This window comes from Carcharhinus amblyrhynchos, chromosome 11 (assembly GCF_965287045.1).
Source record: "Carcharhinus amblyrhynchos chromosome 11, sCarAmb.v2.hapA, whole genome shotgun sequence".
In the NCBI taxonomy this organism is placed as follows: domain Eukaryota; kingdom Metazoa; phylum Chordata; class Chondrichthyes; order Carcharhiniformes; family Carcharhinidae; genus Carcharhinus; species Carcharhinus amblyrhynchos.
The window spans coordinates 60,871,072-60,895,061 of record NC_137334.1 but is presented as its reverse complement, the minus strand read 5'-3'; the positions used below and the strand labels follow the sequence as shown (position 1 = coordinate 60,895,061).

Below are 23,990 nucleotides of genomic sequence, written 5' to 3'. Positions count from 1 at the left end.
GTTCTGGAAATATCCCTGACCCTGTATTGTAATGTTCTAGGCTTTTTCTGCATGTGCTGTAACATAAGCTGCAACCTCCACCCAAGATGAGTTTAAAGAAAAATTCTTGTGAAGTCACGAGGAACCAAAGCTTTTCTTCTCCCCGACTCCTTAACATTTGCAATAGCTCTTCCTGCACTTCCTTGTACCAATTGCCAGTGAGACAAGTAACCCATTGTTCAGCAATAGAAAATGCTCAAGCCTCCAGTGGAAATGCGACAGGTGTGGCAGCTCACCTGAAATAATGAAATGAGATCCAAGGAATAATTTTAAAATTCTCTACTGGCATGTCCCATTTACGTGTCATTCGATGCATAACCAGAAATGCCAAATCTCACCCTAGTGCTATGAACCATGTCAGCACATAACAGAAAATAAAATACACATTTTCAAACAGAATGTGAAATCTTCAATCTTTGATTATTTAGAGTACAACTGAAGAAACATTTGAATAAGCCTTTCTGCACAAATGCTTTTTTAAAATGAACTCCTGCAAAATGAAGTTAATACATTGTCCATGTTCTGTTCCATCAGACCTAGGCAGTCCATATAGCCTGGATGTTTTTGAAAGCCACTTGTACTGGATATCAAGGGAGACCGGTGAAGTATGGAAACAAGATAAATTTGGACATAGTCATAAAATTAAGATCATGACTGTCAATCCATGGCTAACTGAAGCTCGGATTTATCAGGAGCACCGTTATAATCACTCAGGTACAAATCTTCAATCCGAGACTTGGATAAATATTTTCCACCTCAAGGGCTACAAGTTTAGTATTCAACATTCATTTTCTTCTAAAAGTGTCTTTAGCTATCTGTAAATTATTAATATAAACTTAAATAATGCATACATTACATCATGTTGTTATTGGTGCTGGTATTACAAAAGGGCAACATGGTGATACATTGGTTAGCACTGCTGCCTCACAGCGCCAGGGACCCGGGTTCAATTCCCGCTTTGGGTGATTGTGCAGAGTTTGCACATTCTCCCCGTGTCTGCATGGGTTTCCTCCAGTGCTCCGGTTTCCTCCCACATCCAAAGATATGCAGGTCAGGTGGATTGTTCATGTTAAATTGCCCCTTAGTGTCCAAAGATGCGTGGTTTAGATGGATTAGCAGGGTAAATGTGTGAGGTTACTTGTCCTGCTTAAGTCTCATCATCTCTGCTTCACTGGATCGTCATAATGAGTCCACCTTAATACTTGTGCCCGAGATCTGTCAGTTCCTTCATGGCATTGTTCGTTCCTTACCTTACAGATAATCTGCAGCATTGAATGCATCCTCCATCCTTCTAATACTAGGTTCTGTTTTGCCCTCTGTTCCTTCCATTCTATCTTTGAGTACTTATTCAGCATGGAGATCCTTTTATTTGGACCTTCCTCCATAGTTCATTTTGACTTATCATTTTGTTTGCTCTCTTTTAGACTTGCTTACAACCCTGCTCTTTGACTGTATCTTCAGCATCCCCAGCATCCCTTTGATTTGTGTACAATGTTCTCTAATTTCCCTTGAATATAAAGTGTTTTGAGGAAACTTCCCATATGTGCAGATTGCTATCAAAATGTTAATTATTATTGTTATACTGAATTACAATTATAGTCTCAAAGCTTTAGTATTCAACTTTCTTTTTCCTTTCCATTTTTGTTTCAGTGCCTAATCCTTGTAAAGGCGTCTGCAGTCATCTGTGTTTGCTGCGGCCAGGAGGGTACACCTGTGCTTGTCCTCAGGGCAGTCAATTTCGAGATGGCAGCCTAACTGAGTGTGATGCAGGTACGTGCATTTAATGAATCGAGTCACGTAAGAACGCTAAAACTTTTAAGAACAGTAAAACGCCATTTGGCTGTACAAACCTTTTATTGTAAATCAACCTAACTAACCTGTTTGCTTGTCTTATTTCTTAATCTCTTCTCTCTATTTCTCTCTGCATAAATGTATTTGTGTATCTTTTGATGTAATTTTAACTGTCCATTTCAGTGGCTTTTGCTGATCCTGTAAGATTACCTTTTAGAGAAAAAGAGTTCTGCCCTTTCCCTTCTTGGCATTCCACTTATTAGTTTTAACTTGTAGCACCTGGTATTTGAACCCTCCACTGTAGTCAACAATTTGTTCATGATCTTTATAATTTGAAAAGGGTAAATAGTTCATCTCTTTCAACTCTCTTCCTTTCCAAAGCAAACCCAACTGCCCTCAATTTTTATATTCAGAAATCTTCTTATTGCTCACCTCTAAAATGTAGATATGCCTGATCACAACCTAGTCCTGAGGTGTCCAGCATGAATATGTGGACATGATGGGCCAGATTTTCACAGAGACATGGAGACTCTGCGGACCTTGAAAAATTCCACACAGGAATCTGAGATTCCCACCCACATTCCTGGTGTCCCTGATTTCCTCTGACACAGGAGAAGGATGCGGGTGGTGACCCCACACCCTGCATTCCCGACCTGGCCAGTTCACTATGCATGCCTGACTGAGAGCCTAGACTTTCATTACTTTGTTGAAACAGGTGCACAGAAGATGATACATTGGTGGATTGTTACGTTTACAAACCTTGTCTCTGTAATCTATTTTGTCACTGGTTCAACGTTTATTTACACATGGTGTCACGTGCTTATGTTTTCCATTACTGATATTTTAAAGATCAGGTTAATTAATACGTTGCCACACAGAAGCATTTTTAAAGAAAGTTATAAATGACAGATTTATTTAAACATTTTCACACATGCCATTGTTACTCTAGGATTCATTGGTTCTGGACAGAGGGTATAATGTATGAATGGGATTGGAAGTACAATGAATTGGCATACAGGATATGAAAGCCCATTGTTTGTGGCGGGGAGCATGAGTCGCAAGAGCTAGCATAGTTATTGGGAAGTGGGTGGGGGGAAATGTAACAGCTAGAGAACCTAATATTGAGCAGGACTACTGGAATAAAGCCTTTTAAGCAGTCTGCCTCACCACTTAGCAGCTCCTGTGGCCTCCTCTGATCAGTGTCCGGGGCAGCCCATCTGGATCCATCGTAATAGAGGACAGCTAAGGGGACAATTAAGCTTCATTTCCAACAGCTCCATCTGGGCCACCTATTTGGGTATTTGCTAGTGATATGGTATTGAAATGTGTGATGTCACAAAAACAGGAGGATTGGCAAACTGTAAAAACGAAAGCAAAAGACATCAAACTTCATGTGAAAAATGTGAAACGTTTGGGAGAAAATTAAGCACTTAGGACTGGACTTACAGGCACTATGGTAAAATCCAATCTCTGGAAAAATTTCAATGGAGAGATGCTGAGAAATGCAAACCTAACTATGCAAATACATCGGAATTTTATGTTGCAGGGAGCGTGTGAAATTGCACAGAAAGATGTCAGGTGTGCATTCTAATGTCATCATGCACTCGCGTAATATTTTTTGGTCCGCGGACACACAAGTGAGCCGGAAGTGCTCCCGCTGTCAATCAGGCAGGCAATTTAGCCCATTCAGGGGTCAAGTGAATGTGACCTGTCTGCTTCCACGGTTGATTGGCCTTTAACCTAGTTTCAACCTGACCCAAGCTGAAATAAAATTTAACAAGGTAGCTGAGGTTTGTATTGAGTGTGCTGCCTGGGCAACCTTTGCAAAGTTTTTCCATCACAATTGGCTTTAGTTACAGGAAGTACATGAGAAGCGCTAGTCCACACATTCCCTTTTCTCAGTGCCAGCTCTCTTACTGCCCTCCCTAGCAGCACTCAGTCTTTCACAGAGTGTATTTCATTCTCACCACCTGATAGTTGGCCAGCCAGCCTGAAATGCTGCTCTGAGTCGCTGGCTGTCTGAAATGCATTTCACACTGGCTTCTGGGCCTGCAGAGTATGCACACCCAATGTTCTCTGTTTCCCCACCTGCCTCTGTCATGTCTCACATTTTCCAGGGGCAGTGGGAGGCTGGAGATGGGAAGATGGATGGCCTGTCCACACTGGGACCTATTGAAGCCCTTTAACTAGCCAGTTAATTGTTACTTTAGGGTCTCATCTCACCTTCACTGCTATTTTACCTGTGGAGGGGGAGAAGCACTCCAAGCAGCTAGCCCAGTCGCTTTATCGGGCTGATCTCCAGTAGTAGAGAGAAACATTCTTTGTGGATTCCCTGTGCCCATCAGAGGCATCTCCTCCTCCAACCACCCAGCAAAGTTGTACTTTGTCCTTTACCTCTCCCACCTGGTCTCACAAGCCCACTCCCCACCCCCCTGGCTGGGGCATGCCAGTCTGGCCCCAGTGATCATCGATCATAGAATCATAGAATCCCTACAGCGCAGAAGGAGGCCCATTGAGTCTGCACCGCAACAATCCCACCCAGGCCCCACTTCCATAAACCCACGTATTTATCCCACTAATCTGTTTAACCTACACACCCTGGGACACTAAGGAGCAATTTAGCATGTCAAATGCATCTAACTGCATATCTTTGGACTGATGGACGGCCTTTGATATTATAGACTTACCTCTCTTCTTTGGGACTGCCTGTAATGCCAGCAGTGGCTACCATTCTCAGCTGGCACTGCTGGGACTACAGAAACTAAACTCTGGTTACCTGATTTGGCATCTCTCTAAGTCCTCCCGAGGATGGGGGCTGATGTGTTTTAAAGCATTAACGCTGCTCCGAGTGAAGCAGCCATCAGCATGGTAGGCAGGCTTTCCAATAACCTTTTAGCTGGGACAACTGGGGGCAACAAGGGACCATGACGCTCTGTTTAATCCTGTCCAATGTCTTGGAGGAGGTTTACCAGGATGCTGCCTGGTATGGAAGGTCTTAGCTATGAGGAGAGATTGGGCAAATTGGGGCTGTTCTCCCTGGAAAGACGGAGAATGGGGGGAGATCTAATAAAGGTGTGTAAGATTATGAAGGGTACAGATAGAGTGAACAGTGGGAAGCTTTTTCCCAGGTTGGATACGAAAATCACGAGGGGCCACGGGCTTAGGGTTAGAGGGGCGAGGTATAATTCAGATGCTATAGGGAGGTTTTTCACAGAGGGTTGTGGAGGCCTGGAATGCTCTGCCAAGTAGGGTGGTGGAGGTGGGCACGCTAGAGTTGTTTAAGGCTTACCTAGATAGGCACATGAGCAGACTAGAGATGGAAGGATAGAAAAGATTGTTCTAGTTAAGGATCAAGAGCCTCAGGACGTTCCTGGGAATCAATAGATTCCTATGGGCCGTCCAACGTATTTTATGGCTCACCTGTCTCTTACGTTTGCGCTTCTGGGGATCTTCCGTGAATGTCCGTATAAGCTGTGTATGCTTATTGATGTCTCTTTTTTTACATCCACAGGTGATTTGGTCCGCCTTGTTGGCCAACAAGGGGCATACACGCGGTGGGTCGTGCAAGGGCTGCTCTTGGATGTTGCTTCGAGAGTTGCCTAGCACTTCACGTCCATTAGTGTATGCTTAAACTGGACCAACTGACGGGCAACACAACAGCTCAGTGACTGTCAGTCTTTGCTGTGCAGATACATGGACCCGGTTGGATCTCCGACTTGGGTCGGTGTCTGTGGGAGCTTGCACATTCTCCCCGTGCTTGCGTGGGTTTTCTCCGGGTGCTCCGGTTTCCTTCCACACCCCAAAAACGTGCTTTTAGGCTGATTGGTGTTAACAAATTGTCCCTAAATTAGACCCCCCTTAATCTGGCACACATATAATTCTCTAAATTTGCACCCCTTTATTATGGAGTCAGAGAGGCGTAGACAAAAGTCGTAGGTAGAAGAAGGATTGAAACGAGGCACTCGCTGAATGTTAAAATGGGTGGCGCGGACTTGTAGGGCTGAAGGGCCTGTTTCCTGTGCTGTGTTGTTCTTTGTTCTTCGTTCTTGGTGAAGCTGTTTCCTTTCCAGTCATACTTAAAAAAGTTGCTGGAAGATGAATACTGACAAATATTGATATCTCATTGTATTCTAGTTTAGAAATGTATTTACAGGGAGTTATTGCTCACCTCAACTTTCAGGTGTCTCACTGACCAGTCTAATTCTTTTGTTGCCACGTGGCAGTTTCCTCACTAAAGTTTGTTTTATTTGTGTTCACAGCCATTGAGATGGAGCAGCCAATGCCTCCTGCCTGCAAGTGTAGGAACGGAGGGATTTGTTACTCTGAAGCAAACACTACAAAGTGCACGTAAGTTGAAACAGTGAAACACAAGCTGATGTGGTATTGATTATTTTGGGCAGTTTCCTGCTTTATTATCATGGTTAGACTTCCGTCTTTGTGAAGTATCTACTTAAATCTACTGCAGCCTAATTTTTCATGGAGTACTATACCTTGCCAGTATATATTTTTAATTCCTTATATATGAAAGATTAGGAAATTAAGGGTTGATCTTCTAATTTGGTGTTGCCCAAGGACTGACATTGCCCCTTAGAGTCAGAATCATTAGCAGGATAAATATGTGGACTTACTAGGATAGGGCCTGGGTGTCTTGATGGGCCGAATGGCCTCCTTCCTGTAGGGATTCTACGATGATGATTCTATGAAGGCTGGTCAGGAACTCATCAATCTGCTTCCCCTGATTTTTCTGTCTGTTAATTTAAATGGGCAGAGCAGACAATTAAAAGCCTGCAACTTTCCAACGAACACTACCTGCATGCTGCTTCTTTTGTGGAGCACCTAATCGGAGGATTAACTCCATGGCTGGAATTTTACCAGCCCTGTCCACCACGGGAATCGGAGTGAGCGAGGGGCGGACCATGGAAAGGTCTGTTGACCTTGGGCAGGATTTTACAGTTTCAGGACGAGTGAGGCCATAAAATCTCACCCCACATCTTCACCTTAGACTTTAATGCGATGTACTTTTGATAATAGGCTCTCAGGAGTTGGCAATTGTGCTACCAATTTCAAATGTAAAAATACAGCAACATTAAAGTGACAATATACTTAATTATGCCACATATGTTTACTAATTTTCTTTCATCTGTTAAATTTCTTTGGTCTTCATCATGCCTCAATTGAATTCCAAATACCATTTGCAGCTAGGTAAAGACAGTATATTGATGCCCTTCCCATCATTGTTTTGGTTACAGTAAGAGTGCCGTTCCCTGTTATTCTGGTTTTTTGATGATGATGACCACAATTCGGTTACGTTCACCTTAGTGATGGAAAGGGATAGGCATGAACCTCGGGCCAGTAGTTTTAGCTGGGGGAAGGGTAATTATGCGGCCATTAGGAGAGAATTAGGAAGCATAGGTTGGACTAGGAGATTACAGGGGCTGGGAACGTCCAAAATGTGGAGTTTTTTCAAGGAGCAGCTACTGCGAGTCCGTGATAGGTATGTCCCTGTCAGGCAAGGAGGAATTGGTAGGGCTAGGGAACCGTGGTGCACTAAAAAAGTTGATTCGTTGGTTAAAAAGAAAAAGGAGGCTTATGTTCGGATGAGACTTGAGGGCTCGGGTAGTGCACTAGGAAACTTTAGATTGGCTAGGAGGGAGTTGAAGAGTGAGTTAAGAAGGGCTAAAAGAGGACATGAGAAGACTTTGGCTGATAGGATTAAGGAGAATCCTAAGACGTTCTATAGGTATGTCAAGAACAGAAGGTTGGTTAGGGCAAGATTAGGGCCAGTTATAGACAGCAAAGGGAAGTTATGTGTGGAACCGGAAGAGATTGGAGAGGCATTGAACCAATATTTCTCTTCGGTGTTCACGCAGGGGGACAAGAATATAGCTGAGGAGGACACTGGGTTGCAGGGGAGTAGAACAGACAGTATTACAGTTGATAAGGAGGATGTGCTGGATATTCTTGAGGGATTGAAAATAGATAAGTCCCCTGGTCCGGATGGGATTTACCCTAGGATTCTCTGGGAGGCAAGAGAAGTGATTGCAGAGCCTCTGGCTCTGATCTTCAGGTCGTCGTTGGCCTCTGGTATAGTACTGGAAGATTGGAGGTTAGTGAATGTTGTCCCATTGTTTAAGAAGGGGAACAGAGACTTCCCCGGGAATTATAGACCGGTGGGTCTCACTTCTGTTGTGGGCAAGGTTTTAGAAAAAATTATTAGGGATAGGATTTATAGTTATTTGGAGAGTAATGAATTGATTGGAGATAGTCAGCATGGTTTTGTAGCGGGTAGCTCGTGCCTTACTAACCTTATTGAGTTTTTTGAAAAAGTGACCAAAGAGGTGGATGGGGGTAAGGCAGTTGGCGTGGTATATATGAATTTTAGTAAGGCGTTTGATAAGGTTCACCATGGTAGGCTTCTGCAGAAAATGCAGATGTATGGGATTGAGGGTAATCTAGGAAATTGGATCAGGAATTGGCTAGCAGATAGGAGACAGAGGGTGGTGGTTGATGGTAAATATTCGTCATGGAGTTCGGTTACGAGTGGTGTGCCTCAGGGATCTGTTTTGGGGCCACTGCTGTTTGTAATTTTTATTAATGATCTGGATGAGGGTATAGTTGGGTGGATTAGTAAATTTGCTGATGACACCAAAGTCGGAGGTATGGTAGATTGTGAGGAAGGGTGTCATAGTTTGCAGGAAGACTTGGACAGGTTGCAGAGCTGGGCCGAGAGGTGGCGGATGGAGTTTAATGCGGAGAAGTGTGAGGTAATTCACTTTGGTAGGAATAACAGATGTGTTGAGTATAGGGCTAACGGGAGGACTTTGAATAGTGTGGATGAACAGAGGGATCTAGGTGTATGTGTACATAGACCCCTGAAAGTTGGGAATCAAGTAGATAGGGTTGTTAAGAAGGCATATGGTGTCTTGGCGTTTATTGGTAGGGGGATTGAATTTAGGAGTCGCAGCGTCATGTTGCAACTGTACACAACTCTGGTGCGGCTGCACTTGGAGTACTGTGTGCAGTTCTGGTCCCCACATTACAGGAAGGATGTGGAGGCTTTGGAGAGGGTGCAGAGGAGGTTTACCAGGATGTTGCCTGGTATGGAGGGGAGGTCCTATGAGGAGAGACTGAGGGATTTGGGGTTGTTTTCGCTGGAAAGAAGGCGGCTAAGAGGGGATCTTATTGAAACATATAAGATGATTAGAGGTTTAGATAGGGTGGACAGTGATAGCCTTTTTCCTCGGATGGAGAAAGCTAGCACGAGGGGGCATGGCTTTAAATTAAGGGGGGGTAGTTATAGGACGGATGTCAGGGGTAGGTTCTTTACCCAGAGGGTGGTGAGGGATTGGAATGCCCTGCCTGCTGCAGTTGTAAATGCGCCTAGTTTGGGGGCGTTTAAGAGATCCGTGGATAGGTTTATGGACGAAAAGGGATTGGTTTAGGTTAGTGGGTCATTGTTTTTGTAACTGGTCGGCGCAACATCGTGGGCCAAAGGGCCTGTTCTGCGCTGTAATGTTCTATGTTCTATGTTAGTAAATGATAAGGGTATTAAAACAACCTTTAATAATACTGTCAAGATGTTTTCAAATAGCATTGTTAAAATCACCATGAAAAACAAAGGCATAAAGATTTACATTGATACAATGTCTTTTGTGACCACAGAAATTCCCCCAGAGTACTTTACAGGCAATGAAGTTCATTGTGAAATGTGCCCATTGTTACAATGTAAGAAATGTGTCAGCCAATTTGCATACAGCAAAAAAGAATGTGATAATCTACATTTGTGATGCTGATCAAAGGCCAACACATTGCCCAGGCCAGTATGGATAGTCTTCTCCTTCATTTACATTTCTGTTGGCATATTTTATGTCCATCTGAGAGGGCAGAAGGGCCTACCTTCAGTACTGTATTAAAGTTCATAGAATCATAGAATCCCTACAATGTAGAAGGAGGCCATTTGGCCTATCACATCTCCGAAAGAACATCTTACCAACCCCACCTCCCCACCCTATTCCCATTACTCCACACATCTACCTCACTAATCTCCCTGGCCTACACACCTTGGGCCACTAAGGGGCAATTTACCTTGGCAAATCCACCAAACTCCACACAAATAGTCACCCAAAGCCGGAATTGGACCCAAGTATCTGGCACTGTGAGGCTGCAGTGCTAACCACTGTGCCACCATCTCATTCCGCTTTGATTTTTGTGTTCACACCCTGAAGTAGGACTTCAACTCAGAATCCTCGGGCTTAGAAGCGAGACTGCAACAACTGGGCCATGACTGTCCTGAATAGCAGAATAATGTAAACCTCAACAATTATCTAGAGGGACACTTTCAAAAATGTATTTTCTTTTTTGCTTTAATTGCCACTGAAGATTCAGGGCTTTTATCATTAGCATTGGAAACGGTCTGTAGTATTTTGACTGTGAAATCAGTCCTAACGTGTAATATTTGGAAGGATGTTTAACAGAGTGGAAATACAATCAAACCTACACATCAAATGGAATTTAATGTTGGCAAGTGTGAGGTGGTCCACTTTGGTAGGAAGAATGGTAGGAAGGACTATTACTTACGGGGCGAAAAACTGCAGCAGGCGACGGTGCAGAGGGACCTCGGGGTCCTTGTGCATGAGTCGCAAAAACCCAGCCTGCAGGTGCAGCAGGTGGTCAGGAAGGCGAATGGGATGCTGGCCTTCATAGCGAGGGGGATTGAATATAAAAGTAGGGAGGTCTTGCTGCAGCTGTATAGGGCATTGGTGAGGCCGCAACTGGAGTACTGTGTGCAGTTTTGGGCGCCGCACCTGCGCAAAGATATTTTGGCCTTGGAGGGAGTGCAGAGGAGGTTTACTAGGCTGATACCGGAGTTGAGGGGGTTGAGCTATCAGGAGAGGCTGAATAAACTGGGCTTGTACTCGTTAGACTTTAGAAGAATGAAGGGAGATCTCATTGAGACGTATAAGATGATGAATGGGATGGATAGGATAGAGGTGGAGAGACTCTTCCCGCTCAAAAAAGACAGTAGGACTAGGGGGCACAGCCTCAAGATAAAAGGGGAGCGGTTTAGAATGGAGTTGAGGAGGAACTTCTTCCCTCAAAGGGTGGTGAATCTCTGGAATTCTCTGCCCGTTGAAGTGGTGGAGGCTGCCTCGCTAAATATTTTTAAGACGCGGGTTGATGGGTTTTTGATAGGAGAGGGGATTAAGGGTTATGGGGAGAGGGCGGGAAAGTGGAACTGAGCAGCGACAGATCAGCCATGATCTTATTGAATGGCGGGGCAGGCTCGAAGGGCTGGATGGCCTACTCCTGCTCCTATTTCTTAAGTTCTTATGTTCTTAGAGGTGGAGAGACTCTTCCCACTCAGAAAGGACAGTAGGACTAGGGGGCACAGCCTCAAGATAAAGGGGGGGCGGTTTAGAACGGAGTTGAGGAGGAACTTCTTCACTCAAAGGGTGGTGAATCTCTGGAATTCTCTGCCCATTGCAGTGGTGGAGGCTGCCTCGCTAAATATTTTTAAGACGCGGGTTGATGGGTTTTTGATAAGCGAGGGGATTAAGGGTTATGGGGAGAGGGTGGGAGTGTGGAACTGAGCCACGACAGATCAGCCATGATCTTATTGAATGGCGGGGCAGGCTCGAAGGGCTAGATGGCCTACTCCTGCTCCTATTTCTTAAGTTCTTATGTTCTTATCCCACATCTGAACAAGTGTCAGTGAAGGCCATTGAACCCTGAGAGAACCCTGACTGAATTGAACACACAGGTCATTTCGTCTTTGAAGCACCACCTCTCAAGGAGAATTCTCTGTCAGCATTTTTCACAAACCAACTCCAACTTGTTCAAGGCAAAATACTGTGGATGTCACAATCTGAAACAAAAACAGAAAATGCTGGAGAAATTCAGCAGGTTTAACAGCATCCATAGAAAGAAAATAGAGCCAACATTTCGGGCCCGATTTTACCATCGGGTTGCCCCCATTTTCGGGCACGAAAACTTGGTAAAGTTGGGCGTGAGGTGAGTAGCGCGATCCACACCCATCTTCGCTCTAGTTCCCCCTTTACCAAGGGCTGAAAATGGCCACGATCGGGACTGTGCCCGAAATGGGTATTGTGAGCATTTAGATGTACTTCCATGCATTTAAATTGACTTAATGGGCCGCACGCCCAACTTTACCAGCACTTCCCCCTTTACCATCGTGTTCGCCCATCCAGAATTGTCGCGAAACAGACATGTTCCATGTAAGTCCAATTCAGGCGCTCCAGTTAGTGAGGAGGTATATGTCAAACATCCAATGGCTCTTTGTTTGAGATCAGTGGAGGGAAGGAGGTGGATCCAATCTCTCTGCTTGAGATCAGTGGGGGGAGAAGGGGGGACTGCTGCTATTCTGCCTGAGGTCAGTGGAAGGAAAGGGGCAGAGTGGGTCACTCTGCCTGAGATCGATAGGGAGGACAGGGGGATTGGTCTGGGTGGCAGGGGGTAAGGGGGCCAGTAATGTTGGAGGGATGGGGCAATGTCTGTGGGGGCCGTGGGGAGGCTTTATCCAACCCCGGAGGGATGTGGCAAGGGAGCAACATTCTATCATTTTTTTTCCACGCGTGCGCAGTTGGAAGCACCGATCAGAGCTGCAGGGATTGGGTGTGATAACCCCGCCTACTGGCCTCTACAGCATGATTCAAAATCACTGATATCTTTTTCAGGCAGAGCGCATATGGGAGTGCTTCAGAATGGGTCTAAAAGTCAGATCTGAAACACTCTAGTTTCAAGTCTGTCCAGCACTTAGAATCAAAATGGTAAAATAGGGCTCTTCGAGTCAGAATGATCCTGAGTTTCTCCTGCACTTTTTTTGTTCCAACTTTTGTTTTCATTTTTAAACGTTACATTTTTGGTAATAATATTGATTTAGCATCTCAATCAGTGGGAGCAAATTGTTCTTCTCAGGAGAAATTAAGTACAAATAACTTAAAATCCTGTTTATCTCCAGATTTCCTCATTGGTAGTGGTCTTTCCTCCGAGTTTGAAGGCCATGGGTTCAAGCCTCCTCCAGATACTGAGTGCATAATCCAGGCTGACAGTTCACTGTAATAAGAGATGCTGTAATTTAGATATGTCAAACCAGTTGACTACCTCTGTGAAATATCCCAATGAAGGATCTGAAGAAAGATGGGGGTTGGGGGGGGCACAATTGTCCTGCTTTTCTAGCCAATATTTATCCCTCAGTTAACAACACTAAAACTGTCATTTATATTGCTGGCCGGGCTGGTCATTTCTCTTATTGCTACCTGTGGGAGATTATTGATTTGATCTGGTTTATTATTGTCACATGTATTAACATACAGTGAAAAGTATTGTTTCTTGTGTGCCATACAGACAAAACATACCGTTCATAGAGAAGGAAATGAAAGAGTGCAGGATGTAGTGTTACAATCATAGCTAGGGTGTAGAGAAAGGTCAACTTAATGCGAGGTAAGTCCATTCAAACGTCTGACAGCAGCAGGGAAGAAGCTGTTCTTGAGTTGATGGTACATGACTACAGACTTTTGTAAATTTTTCCCGATGGAAGAAGGTGGAAGAGAGAATGTCCGGGGTGCATAGGGTCCTTAATTATGCTGGCTACTTTGCTGAGGCAGTGGGAAGTGTAGACAGAGTCAATGGATGGGAGACTGGTTTGCGTGATAGGATTGGGCTACATTCATGATCTTTTGCAGTTTCTTGCAGTCTTGGGCAGAACAGGAGGCATAACGAGCTGTGATACAACCATAAAGAATGTATCTACTGCGTACAGATAGGTTCCTGCATTTCCCTACAACAGTGACCACTGTTCAAAAATACTTTTAGTTGTTAATAATAACTGAGCTGAGAAATTAATAAGCAGCATGAATATTGATAAATGGGTGTTGGAATTCTGAAAAATTAGAACCATTGGAGTGTGGTTTGATATGAAGCTAATCCAACAGTAACATCGTCTCCCAAGCCAGCAGACTTGTCCAGCATCAAGGCATTAATCATTTAAAATCAGCTTAACTGGGCAGGACATGTTCTTATGCCTGACACCAGACTCCAGAAGCAATTGCTTTGCACAGGCACAGTAGGGAACTGCTGAGTGGACAGAGGAAATGTTTTAGGGATGCCCTCAATCATACCTGCCAATTCATGCAAGTCCCTAGCATGTGATGAACCAAAATGGAATAGATTCATAGAAACTCTACAGTGCAGAAGAAGCTATTTGGCCCATTGAGCCCACATCAATAACAGTCCAACCCAAGCTCTATCCCCATAGCCCCATGTATTTACCCTGCTAGTCTCCCTGACACTAAAGGGCAACTTAGCATGGCCAATCCAACTAACCCACCCTGCACATCATTTGGGCTATGGGAAGAAGCCCATGCAGACAGGGTGAGAATGTGAAAACTGCACACAGGCATTCATCCAAGGCTGGAATTGAACCAGGTCCCTGGTGCTGTGAAGCAGCAATGCTAAACATTGTGCCATCGTGCCACTCCTCATTCAGGAAGGCATCGAGAGATTTCATCGAGAACTTACTGAGGTGGGGTCAAATCATCAGAAGGAGTGAACAAATCTCCAAAGAATCCAACTATTTAACCCTTCAGGATTGTCTCGCTTGTGACGAAGTTAGCAAATTACGGAACGGACTTATCAATCATCTTAGAACCAATCTATCCCGAGGGACTGTTTAGGAAGGAGGATGCAGCTGATGCTTGAGCTGCAATTTGCGGAAAGCTAATTGTAATTGCTCAGAATGGGATTGAAAAACACGTTTAAGTTGTTAGAAATTAGAAGTTTGAAATGTTATATTTGATCTCCCTACAGATGTTCTTATGGGTATACTGGACGCTATTGTCAGTTTGGAAGATCCCAAGCACTACCCCATTCAACGGGTAAGTGGTGGAACTAATATTTGAATTGTTCAGCAGCACAGTACAGCTGCTCTGGCTTCTCGTATGGTCACGAAACATGATGATTATTTTGGTGTTCCAACGTTACGACTGATGATTCTTGTGCCTTTTAGTTGGCCACTAAAGGGAAATATAGGTCATAGATCATAGAACCCTACAGTGCAGAAAGAGGCCCTTCGGCCCATCAAGTCTGCACCGAACACAATCCCACCTAGGTCCCACCCCCATATCCCTACATATTATACCCATAAATCCCTCTAACCTACACATTCCTGGACAATAAGGGGCAATTTCTTAACATGGCCAATCAACCTAACCCGCACATCTTTGGACTGTGGGAGGAAACCGGAGTACCCGGAGGAAACCCACGCAGACACGAGGAGAATGTGCAAACTCCACACAATGAATGAGGATAGAAGATTTTTGTTATTTGTTGTGAAAGGAAAGTTGTTTATAATTTTACAGCAAATAGCGAACAAAGTGAATCTCTTCTCTCAGGCAACAATATCAATTTTTGTACTAGAAAGAGCACCACTAGTGTTTGTCAGGAATTGCTGGCTATCCTATTTTATGAAATGTGTGGAGCCCAGAAGTTTTGTAGGCTGCAGTTTTGTGTAAAAAGCTTCTCCTGGAGTGACATTACTTCTGATGAATGAACTGAAAGGAGGACTCCTACAAGTGTTTCCACTGTTTTGGCATTTGGAGCCCCTGCTGTTTAATGTGCATTGATGTAAACAGTTGTAAAGTTAATTCAATAACATTTGATTATCTATTAGCCTGAATGAGCAATCATTACCTGCGGGCAAATAAAATGGAAATAGTGCAGGAACAAAATAAGTCATATAAAGATTGATGTTAACACGCAGAGCAACTGAGTAAGTTAATTTCTTGAATTGTGGAGTAGTGTCAGGTATTCGTATGCTTAAAATTTTCGGAAGAATGGAAAAGAACATAAGAACATAAGAAATAGGAGCAGGAGTAGGCCATCTAGCCCTTCGAGCCTGCCCCGCCATTCAATAAGATCATGGCTGATCTGTCGTGGCTCAGTTCCACATTCCCGCCCTCTCCCTATAACCCTTAATCCCCTCGCCTATCAAAAACCCATCAACCCGCGTCTTAAAAATATTTAGCGAGGCAGCCTCCACCACTTCAACGGGCAGAGAATTCCAGAGATTCACCACCCTTTGAGTGAAGAAGTTCCTCCTCAACTCCGTTCTAAACCGCCCCCCCTTTATCTTGAGGCTGTGCCCCCTAGTCCTACTGTCCTTTCTGAGTGGGAAGAGACTTTCCACCTCTATCCTATCCATCCCATTCATCATCTTATACGTCTCAATGAGATCTCCCCTCATTCTTCTAAACTCTAACGAGTACAAGCCTAGTTTATTCAGCCTCTCCTCATAGCTCAACCCCCTCAACTCCGGCATCAGCCTAGTAAACCTCCTCTGCACTCTCTCCAAGGCCAAAATATCCTTGCGTAAGTGCGGTGACCAAAACTGCACACAGTACTCCAGCTGCGGCCTCACCAGTGCCCTATACAGCTGCAGCAAGACCTCCCTACTTTTATATTCAATCCCCCTCGCTATGAAGGCCAGCATCCCATTAGCCTTCCTGACCACCCGCTGCACCTACAGGCTGGGTTTTTGCGACTCATGCACAAGGACCCCGAGGCCCCTCTGCACCATCGCCTGCTGCAGTTTTTTGCCACGTAAGTAATAGTCCTTCCTACCATTATTCCTGCCAAAGTGGACCACCTCGCACTTGCCAACATTAAATTCCATTTGCCAGTTCCTGGCCCATTCGCCCAGCCTATCTAGATCCTTCTGCAGACTCTCCACACCCTCCGTGCAATTTGCCGTTCCACCAATCTTGGTGTCATCAGCAAATTTCAACACCATACACTCGGTTCCCTCCTCCCGATCATCTATATAAATGGTAAATAGCTGAGGCCCCAGCACCGACCCCTGGGGCACTCCACTAGTCACCAACCGCCAATCCGAATAGCACCCATTGACCCCCACTCTCTGCCTCCTATTTGACAGCTAATCCTCTATCCACGCTAACACCCTACCCCCAACTCCACGCCCCCTTACCTTCTGCAATAACCTCTTATGAGGTACCTTGTCAAACGCCTTCTGAGAATCAAGAAAGACCACATCCATCGGCTCTCCTCTATCCACCGCCCTAGACACATCCTCATAGAACTCCAGTAAATTTGTCAGACACGACTTCCCTTTCATGAAACCGTGCTGCGTCTGCTCTATCAAGCAATTCCCTTCAAGATGCCTCGCAATTTCCTCCTTGATGACGGATTCTAACATTTTACTACAACAGACGTTAAACTAACCAGCCTATGATTCCCTGCCTTTTGCCTGCCACCCTTCTTAAACAACGGCGTAACATTAGCCGTTTTCCAATCTTCCGGCACTTCCCCGGAATCCAGCGACGAAAATAACCACCAAGGCATCCACTATCACCTCCGCCATTTCTTTCAGAACCCTCGGATGCATTCCATCCGGTCCTGGGGACTTGTCCACAATCAGTCCCTCTGGTCTGTCGAGCACCGCCTCTCTAGTAACAATAATGTCATTCAGACCCTCCAGTCCTACCACCTTTCCATCGCTAACACCCAGCAAATTATTCACGTCCTCCTCCGTGAAGACCGAAACAAAACAAGTCTGCCCTTTAAGTGGTTGCCTCATAAATGTATTTGCTGGTCATTTAATGTGAAGGGTTCTGAAATGTTGAGGCTTTTTTTGTCTGTGTTGCAGCAACAGCAGTTTTACTGACCATTATCATCATCCTTATTCTGGGAGCACTCGCAGTCGGAGCATTCCTGAATTACAGGCGGACAGGCTCAATCCTGCCACCTTTTCCGAAGTTTTCGAGGTAACAACTTGTTTATTGTTCTTTGTAAATTTACTAAAGCTAAGCAGGTTACGCAACATTATGGATTTTGGCCTCATGCAGCACTAGTTTACTTTGCCCCTGGAGCCTGCTCTCCCACTCAATAAGGTCATGGCTGATCTGGTTGTGGCATCAGCTCTACTTTCCTTTGCCTCCCCAATAGCTCTTGACCCCACCCCACCACCACTCCTCCACCCCACCCGTTCCCGCCTTGCCAAATACAAATCTGTCTAATTCAGCTTCAAATTCAATGATCAACCTTCACTATTTTGTGAGGAAGAGAACGCCACGCACCAATAACCCTTTGAGGGAGAGAAAATCTCCTGATCTCTGCCTTAAAAAGAAACCCTCTTATTTTTAAACTCTGGTTTTATTCTCTCCCACAAGAGGAAAAAGCCTTTGGGTATACCTTTATCAAATCCCCTCAGGAACTTATCAGATCACCTCTCATTTATTTGCACTCCTATGGATACCAGCCCAACACCCTCACACTTGCCACTGGGTAAAGATTGCTTAGTTAACTGTATACAAATTATTTTGTAGAGTTTTAAGAAGTGCCTCAACTGTTCAGATTATCAGATGTATTTATTGTAAGCACTGGTGCATCTTGCTCATGTCTTTTACATCGCAATATTTGGCTTCAATCAGCAAAAGAAGATTCAGAGGTTGTGGACCACAACATATGAAATAGTAGCATTGTGGCAATGTTACTGGACTAATAATTCAGAGGTGCCTGTCAAGTGGAGCTGCTTCAAGGAGTGTCAACCTGCCTTTGCGAGACCTGGACTCAGCTGGCTCCAGCTGACAGAATCTGATCAGTCCCCTGCTCAGTGATATGAGCTTCATGGCCTTGTGGGCATCAACAGAGGGACTAATGCTAAGGCAGTAAACCCTAACAGAAAATCTGGAATGGAGCCCCATAAGGCGGCATGCGTCATTTTTGGGATGTTCCAGCAGCTAGTGCAGCCAGACTAGTGCCAAATGTTGTGTTTTGCACTTCTTTGGACCCACCAGCAAAAATCAGGGAGAAGTTCTGATAATTAGGCAACTCAAAACCCCCATATACCCTGTTCAGGCATGTGCCACGGAGACGTCACTCTAGTCGCCTCGCAGTGACCAAAGCAACACAAAGGCAGCAGCTACAGGTTATATGCCCAGCTGGCTTGTTGTAGGGAATGAGTGCCATGAGCTATCTTCAACAGGAGAAGGATCATCGGGTCTCAGCTACCACCCACCTCAAACCAGGTAGCCCCGGTTTAAGGTGCCATCCCACTTCAATCCACTTGCATCAATAGGTGCTTGGAGCTTAACATCTTTGCTCAACAAGTGGACTGTAAAAACACACCAAGCAACATGGCAAAGCAAGGAAAGATGGAGTTCACCCTTCATTTTGCAAGTTGGAACATCAGAACCACGTGTCCAGACCTGTCAGAACATCTGATACAGATCGACAACTGTCAGAGAAATGGCCTCATCATAAGTGAGTTTTGTAGAATCAATGTGGACGTTACAGCGCTTCAGAAGACATGCTTCCTTGCAAACTGATCACTAAGGGAGCAAGAATATACTTTTTACTGGCAGGGTAGAGAACCAAAAGAGCCAAGACAGCATGGAGTGGGCTTTGCCATCAGAAACTCCTTTGTTCAGCATAATAGAACCACCCACAAATGGCTCAGAATGCATCGTGTCTATCTGAATGTCTTGCCCTAAAACCAGTGTATCTGCTCAATATCTATTTTGCAGAGAAATCTATCCATATCAAATATTAGTTACCTCCAGTCATGTCTGATCTTCATTAGCCAGAAATGGGAAAAATGACATATGCAGATTAGGTCTGGTAGGAGCAGGTCTAAACCTTTCAGAGTCCTTTGGAGAGATGGAGTTCCCTTTTGGAGATAAAATGTCCCTTTGGATATGATCCTGGGGCATCTTAGGGGAAGTCAGGTGCTCTTTGGGAGAGGTAAGATGTCCTTTGAGAAATGAATTGCATGTGTGTATAAATACATAAACTCATTAGAACTGTCAAGAGAGCTATCAAAAGGAACTGTCAAAACTGTCAAGAGGAACTGCCGAAAAAAATTTGGGCCTTGGAGATCGGCCCAAAAACCCAGCCTTCAAGGAGTGGAAATTCAAACCTTTATGTCTTGAACATTGCACAACTAGAAACTTTCAGGAAGAAATTATTGTTTTAAATGTGCATATATTTTATGTTCTTGGATCCCAAAGGAACAATGTAAACTTGCCATTGCCAAGAGAATATATTCACTTCCAAAACATAAAATATCCAAAGTAATAATTCATTTCTTTTTTGTTCCTCCTGAAGCTTAAGCAGTCTCATCAAACCAAATGGAAATGGGGTGACATTTAGATCTGGATTGGATACTGGAGTAGACAATGGTGCTTCTGCCATAGACATAGACTCTGCTATTGATGGAGCGATGCAGATGGTAAGATGGTATTCTAGTTAATTATTACAGCTCCTGGTTATAATTCTTTACGTAATAATGAGTGCTTCATACTTGCACCTTCATTAAATGTGAATCAACTCTGTTTTTGCAACAGAATGAAAACTTTGTAGTGGAAGCAGGAAAGCAGCCAGTTACTTTTGAAAATCCTATGTTTGGAACAAAGGGGAATGTTCCCTGTGAACCTCCTGCCGTCCAGCAATCTGCGGTAACTGTAAGAGGGAACTATTGATTAAATAAACTCGCCATATCGGAATTAATGGCACTGGAAACAATTAGTTTATTGAATCATATTCAGTTTAGCTGGTGACAATGGTTCCATCCTAAAACTTTGGCAGACACTACTGTAATACAGAATTGCTAAATTTATAATTGCTGAAATGTACCTAAAACATGCACTTTGTTAACGTTTCGTACAAGATTTTATTTATAGTATGAAAAATTTACTGATCTGAACCATATGATGCATTGTAGGATACATTTTAGGAACACAGAAAAGAATCCAGGACGAGGAGTAGGCCATTTAGACCCTCAAGCCTGTTCCAAGATTCAGTCAGATCATGGTTAATCTATAGCCCCCTGTACAAATCTAACCTTGATTATATATCACCTAATACTCCAATGTGACAAAAAGCTATCAGTCATAGTTTTGAAATGTTCAATAACCTTGGGGGAAAGGGCTCCAGATTTCCACTACCCTTTAGAAATCTTCCTGACATCACTCCAATTGCCTGAAATAGAATTATGTATGCTTGCACGTTGAGCAAGTGAGATGAAAAGATGATGACCCCTAGCTTCTCATAGTTAGAAGTACCCCAAAAGATGCAAAGGAGAACCTCCCTATTCTGGAAGAGCCAGGTAAGGATTGCCCAAGAAGTTTGGATTGTGCAGTAATTGGAACCATCACAAACTTTAGATGGTTCTGATTGTCTTACAGTGATAGTTATCCAGAAAAATGTTAGAAGAATTAAAACCACTTTTAACTTCAGGTGAAACTTAGTGCTGATAGCCAAGATCCCCAATGCAACCCCCCCTGCTGGCCACCTGCCCATATGAGTACCCACCTGACCACCCAGATCCTCCCCGAACATCTAACCCCCACCTCCTACTGACCTACTGACCCCCCATAGGCAACCAACCCCTCTAACCAAAGCTGTCCCACTGACTGACCAACACTGACCCCTCCCAACTAACCCTACTTACTGACACACCCCCACAACTGACCACCCAATCACCACTGACCAACTGACCCCCTCACTGAACCCTGCCCCCCACTGACCAATTGATCCACCCCTTGACCAATATCTCCTTTGACCAACCAACCACTCTTCTGACTGACTCACTCCGACTAAATCAATGGACCCCCCCTCTTGAACAGCCTCCCTCCCACTGACCCTCCCACCCCCACCAAACACCAGACTTTCCTCCCTGACACCCCAAATTTAACCTCCAATCTTTCCGCTACTGTCAATCTTCCCCGCTTACCTTACAAACTTACCTACTCCCTGATATCTGAAAATGGCTGGGCCTTTAAATTTACTTGCTTTACGGAAAAAAAGGGGGCCTGACTTTCTTACCTCCAATTCTTCAGTCCTTGATTTAAGGCCTTGGGAGTGGGCTGCACTTCACAGTTCTTGCATGGCTTGAGACGGAACTTTAAGCAAGATAGAAGCAGCTGGATTTCTGAATAAGAAACTAGAAGCGGAGTCGCAAGCCAACTCTGATTGCCACTCACTGGAAGTTCAATCCCTTTATTTTCTGCTATCCTTATTCCAGACCTCCCTTTCAGAGGAAATACTTTCTCTTCAATCTGATCAATTCCTTTAATAATTTTAAATATGTCGATTTGACAACACTTTAGTTTTCTATACTGAAGGGAATATGTTTAGTCTATGCAATCCATTCTTCATAGTTTAATGCTTTTAGCTCAGTGTCGTTCTGGTGAGTGCTCAGTGCTAAGGTCAATATATTTACGTGCTCTGGAACTGAAGGCCATATTCCAAGTGGGGGCTAATCAGAGCTTTGTGCAATTCGGCATAATGTTCATCCCTTTGTACTTTACTCTGTTCATTATCTGGCCAACCTAATATGAGGGAGTCGAAGGCCTAGTTATGGGATTGGGTTAGTCCTGTTAAAAAGAATTAGGTATCAACATTAGATTCAAGCTATTTAATAGGCTACATAATATTTAAACTGCGCAGTAAATTGTGCATTTAGATTCAATTTTTTTCTGTTTTGAAGTAATGCACGTGACTGTTTTGGTCTAGGATGTCGTGGCAGTTGGTGGTGAAACAAATGGAAGCAGCTTTGACAATCCCATCTATACGTCCATGCCTCCTTTTGTAGACAAACCAATTTCAACTGAATCGCAAAACCGGGTAAAAGCAATGGCAAATTTGTGTGAACATTTCTCTTTTATACAGTAACTTTTGAAGATCTAGGGGGTGATCTTACCACTGCACCCCGCCGGCTGAAGGGCAGGCTGAGTGAGTAAGATCGCAAGGGAGCCAAGAATCAGGCTTGCATTCAGTTTCTCGCCTTTCTCAATCTTACCGGCACTGGATATCTGGCAAGTTTCGTGCCCATTTCTGGCGCTAGGCTGAATAAACTATTTATATTCAATTTAAATCTATTTCACATTGAATTAATAACCCCAGGCATTATCCTCCGGGCTCACTTGTGTCTGTGGCCTTGTCAGGAAAGGTTCTCTCTGGCAAAAGTCACAGCTGGTCCCCAGCAATGGGGGGCCAAATGTGATGGCCTCGCCAGTAGAACTGGAGGCTATTAAAACCCCCTGGGGTGGTCGGGGCAAGAGGAGTGTCCCTTAGTCAGTGCCAGCCTGGCATCCTGCATTGCTCATCGGGTGCCAGGCAGTCCCAAGGGGTGAGGCCTGAGGGGGTGTAATGGAGTTGGGACCAGAGAGAGATGGGCGGTAAGTGGTGGGGGGAGGGAGACCCACTGCCAATCTGCATTGTGATCACTGCAGGGAGGGACGGGGGATCGGTCCGGGTGCAGGGTGGGAGGGGGGATTCAGGGCATCCATTGGTCTTGGTGGATGGGGAGGGTTGCAATAGGCTGTGGGCTCTCATGGGGGAGGATGCTATACTTGGGTATAGAGGCTGACTGCGAGCAGCAGATACTGAATGATGAGCCTCTCTGCTAGAGACCTGCACATGCGCAATATACCCTCTGTTACTCTGAGCCATCATTCAGGTGATTTAAGTCCCATCCTCTCCCCCACAGTCAAGAAACCATTTCTGAGGGGGTTTTTTAATCTGAGCGCATAAGGTTGCAGATTTGAACTTGTCCAAAAAAACGGTTCAGACTCTCTCCCATTTTCACGCTCATCCTGGACTTAGGACTTTTCTCGTAAGATCTCCAGACTAAGAATTTTTTTCATAAGGTCAGCCCCTCCATTTGTGCATGTGTGAGTGTGTTTAAAGTGGTTAACCCTTCTATTTGGAATTCCAACTCTTAAGCTCTTCGAGCACTTCAATGCACTTATGAAGTTCTGCACAGGATGAAGGCATTCAGTTCATTGTGCTTGATCTAATGCAAACTCCACATTGAAGTATCCACTGCAAGCAGATTTTCTGCTCTTCTCCTATAACACATGTCATCCTTGACTGCTGTTTCCAATGGGTGGCAGTGCCTAATGAGCACATCCTGCTCTGCTTGCCATTTCGGATGATTAGGTGACAGTTTTGTCTGATATATTGAATTTCTTCGCCAATATATCGAGTAGATTCAGCTCCAGGAATATACATGTTCTCATGTTGACATTAACATCATGTTGTTCTTTCAGGAATCAAAGTGGAATTTTTTCAAACGGAAACCCAAACAAGGGACAAATTTTGAAAATCCCGTATATGCAGAGGTA

The 23,990-nt window shown here is 44.5% G+C and overlaps 1 protein-coding gene across 6 annotated transcripts in view; it reads left to right on the top strand.

The window, feature by feature from the left end:
- lrp2a (low density lipoprotein receptor-related protein 2a) overlaps window positions 1–23,990 on the top strand; it is a 298,347-nt gene that overhangs the window by 270,252 nt on the left and 4,105 nt on the right. For 4 of the 6 annotated variants that reach the window (XM_080199227.1, XM_080199224.1, XM_080199222.1 and 1 more), the window contains 9 exons: window positions 574–753; window positions 1,690–1,809; window positions 6,090–6,177; window positions 14,656–14,723; window positions 17,510–17,627; window positions 19,969–20,092; window positions 20,208–20,324; window positions 22,378–22,488; window positions 23,916–23,987. In XM_080199227.1, coding sequence (XP_080055353.1) covers window positions 574–753; window positions 1,690–1,809; window positions 6,090–6,177; window positions 14,656–14,723; window positions 17,510–17,627; window positions 19,969–20,092; window positions 20,208–20,324; window positions 22,378–22,488; window positions 23,916–23,987 — 998 coding nt within the window. The remainder of the gene's footprint in view (window positions 1–573; window positions 754–1,689; window positions 1,810–6,089; window positions 6,178–14,655; window positions 14,724–17,509; window positions 17,628–19,968; window positions 20,093–20,207; window positions 20,325–22,377; window positions 22,489–23,915; window positions 23,988–23,990) is intronic. The other 2 variants (XM_080199226.1, XM_080199223.1) reach the window with 1 other exon arrangement.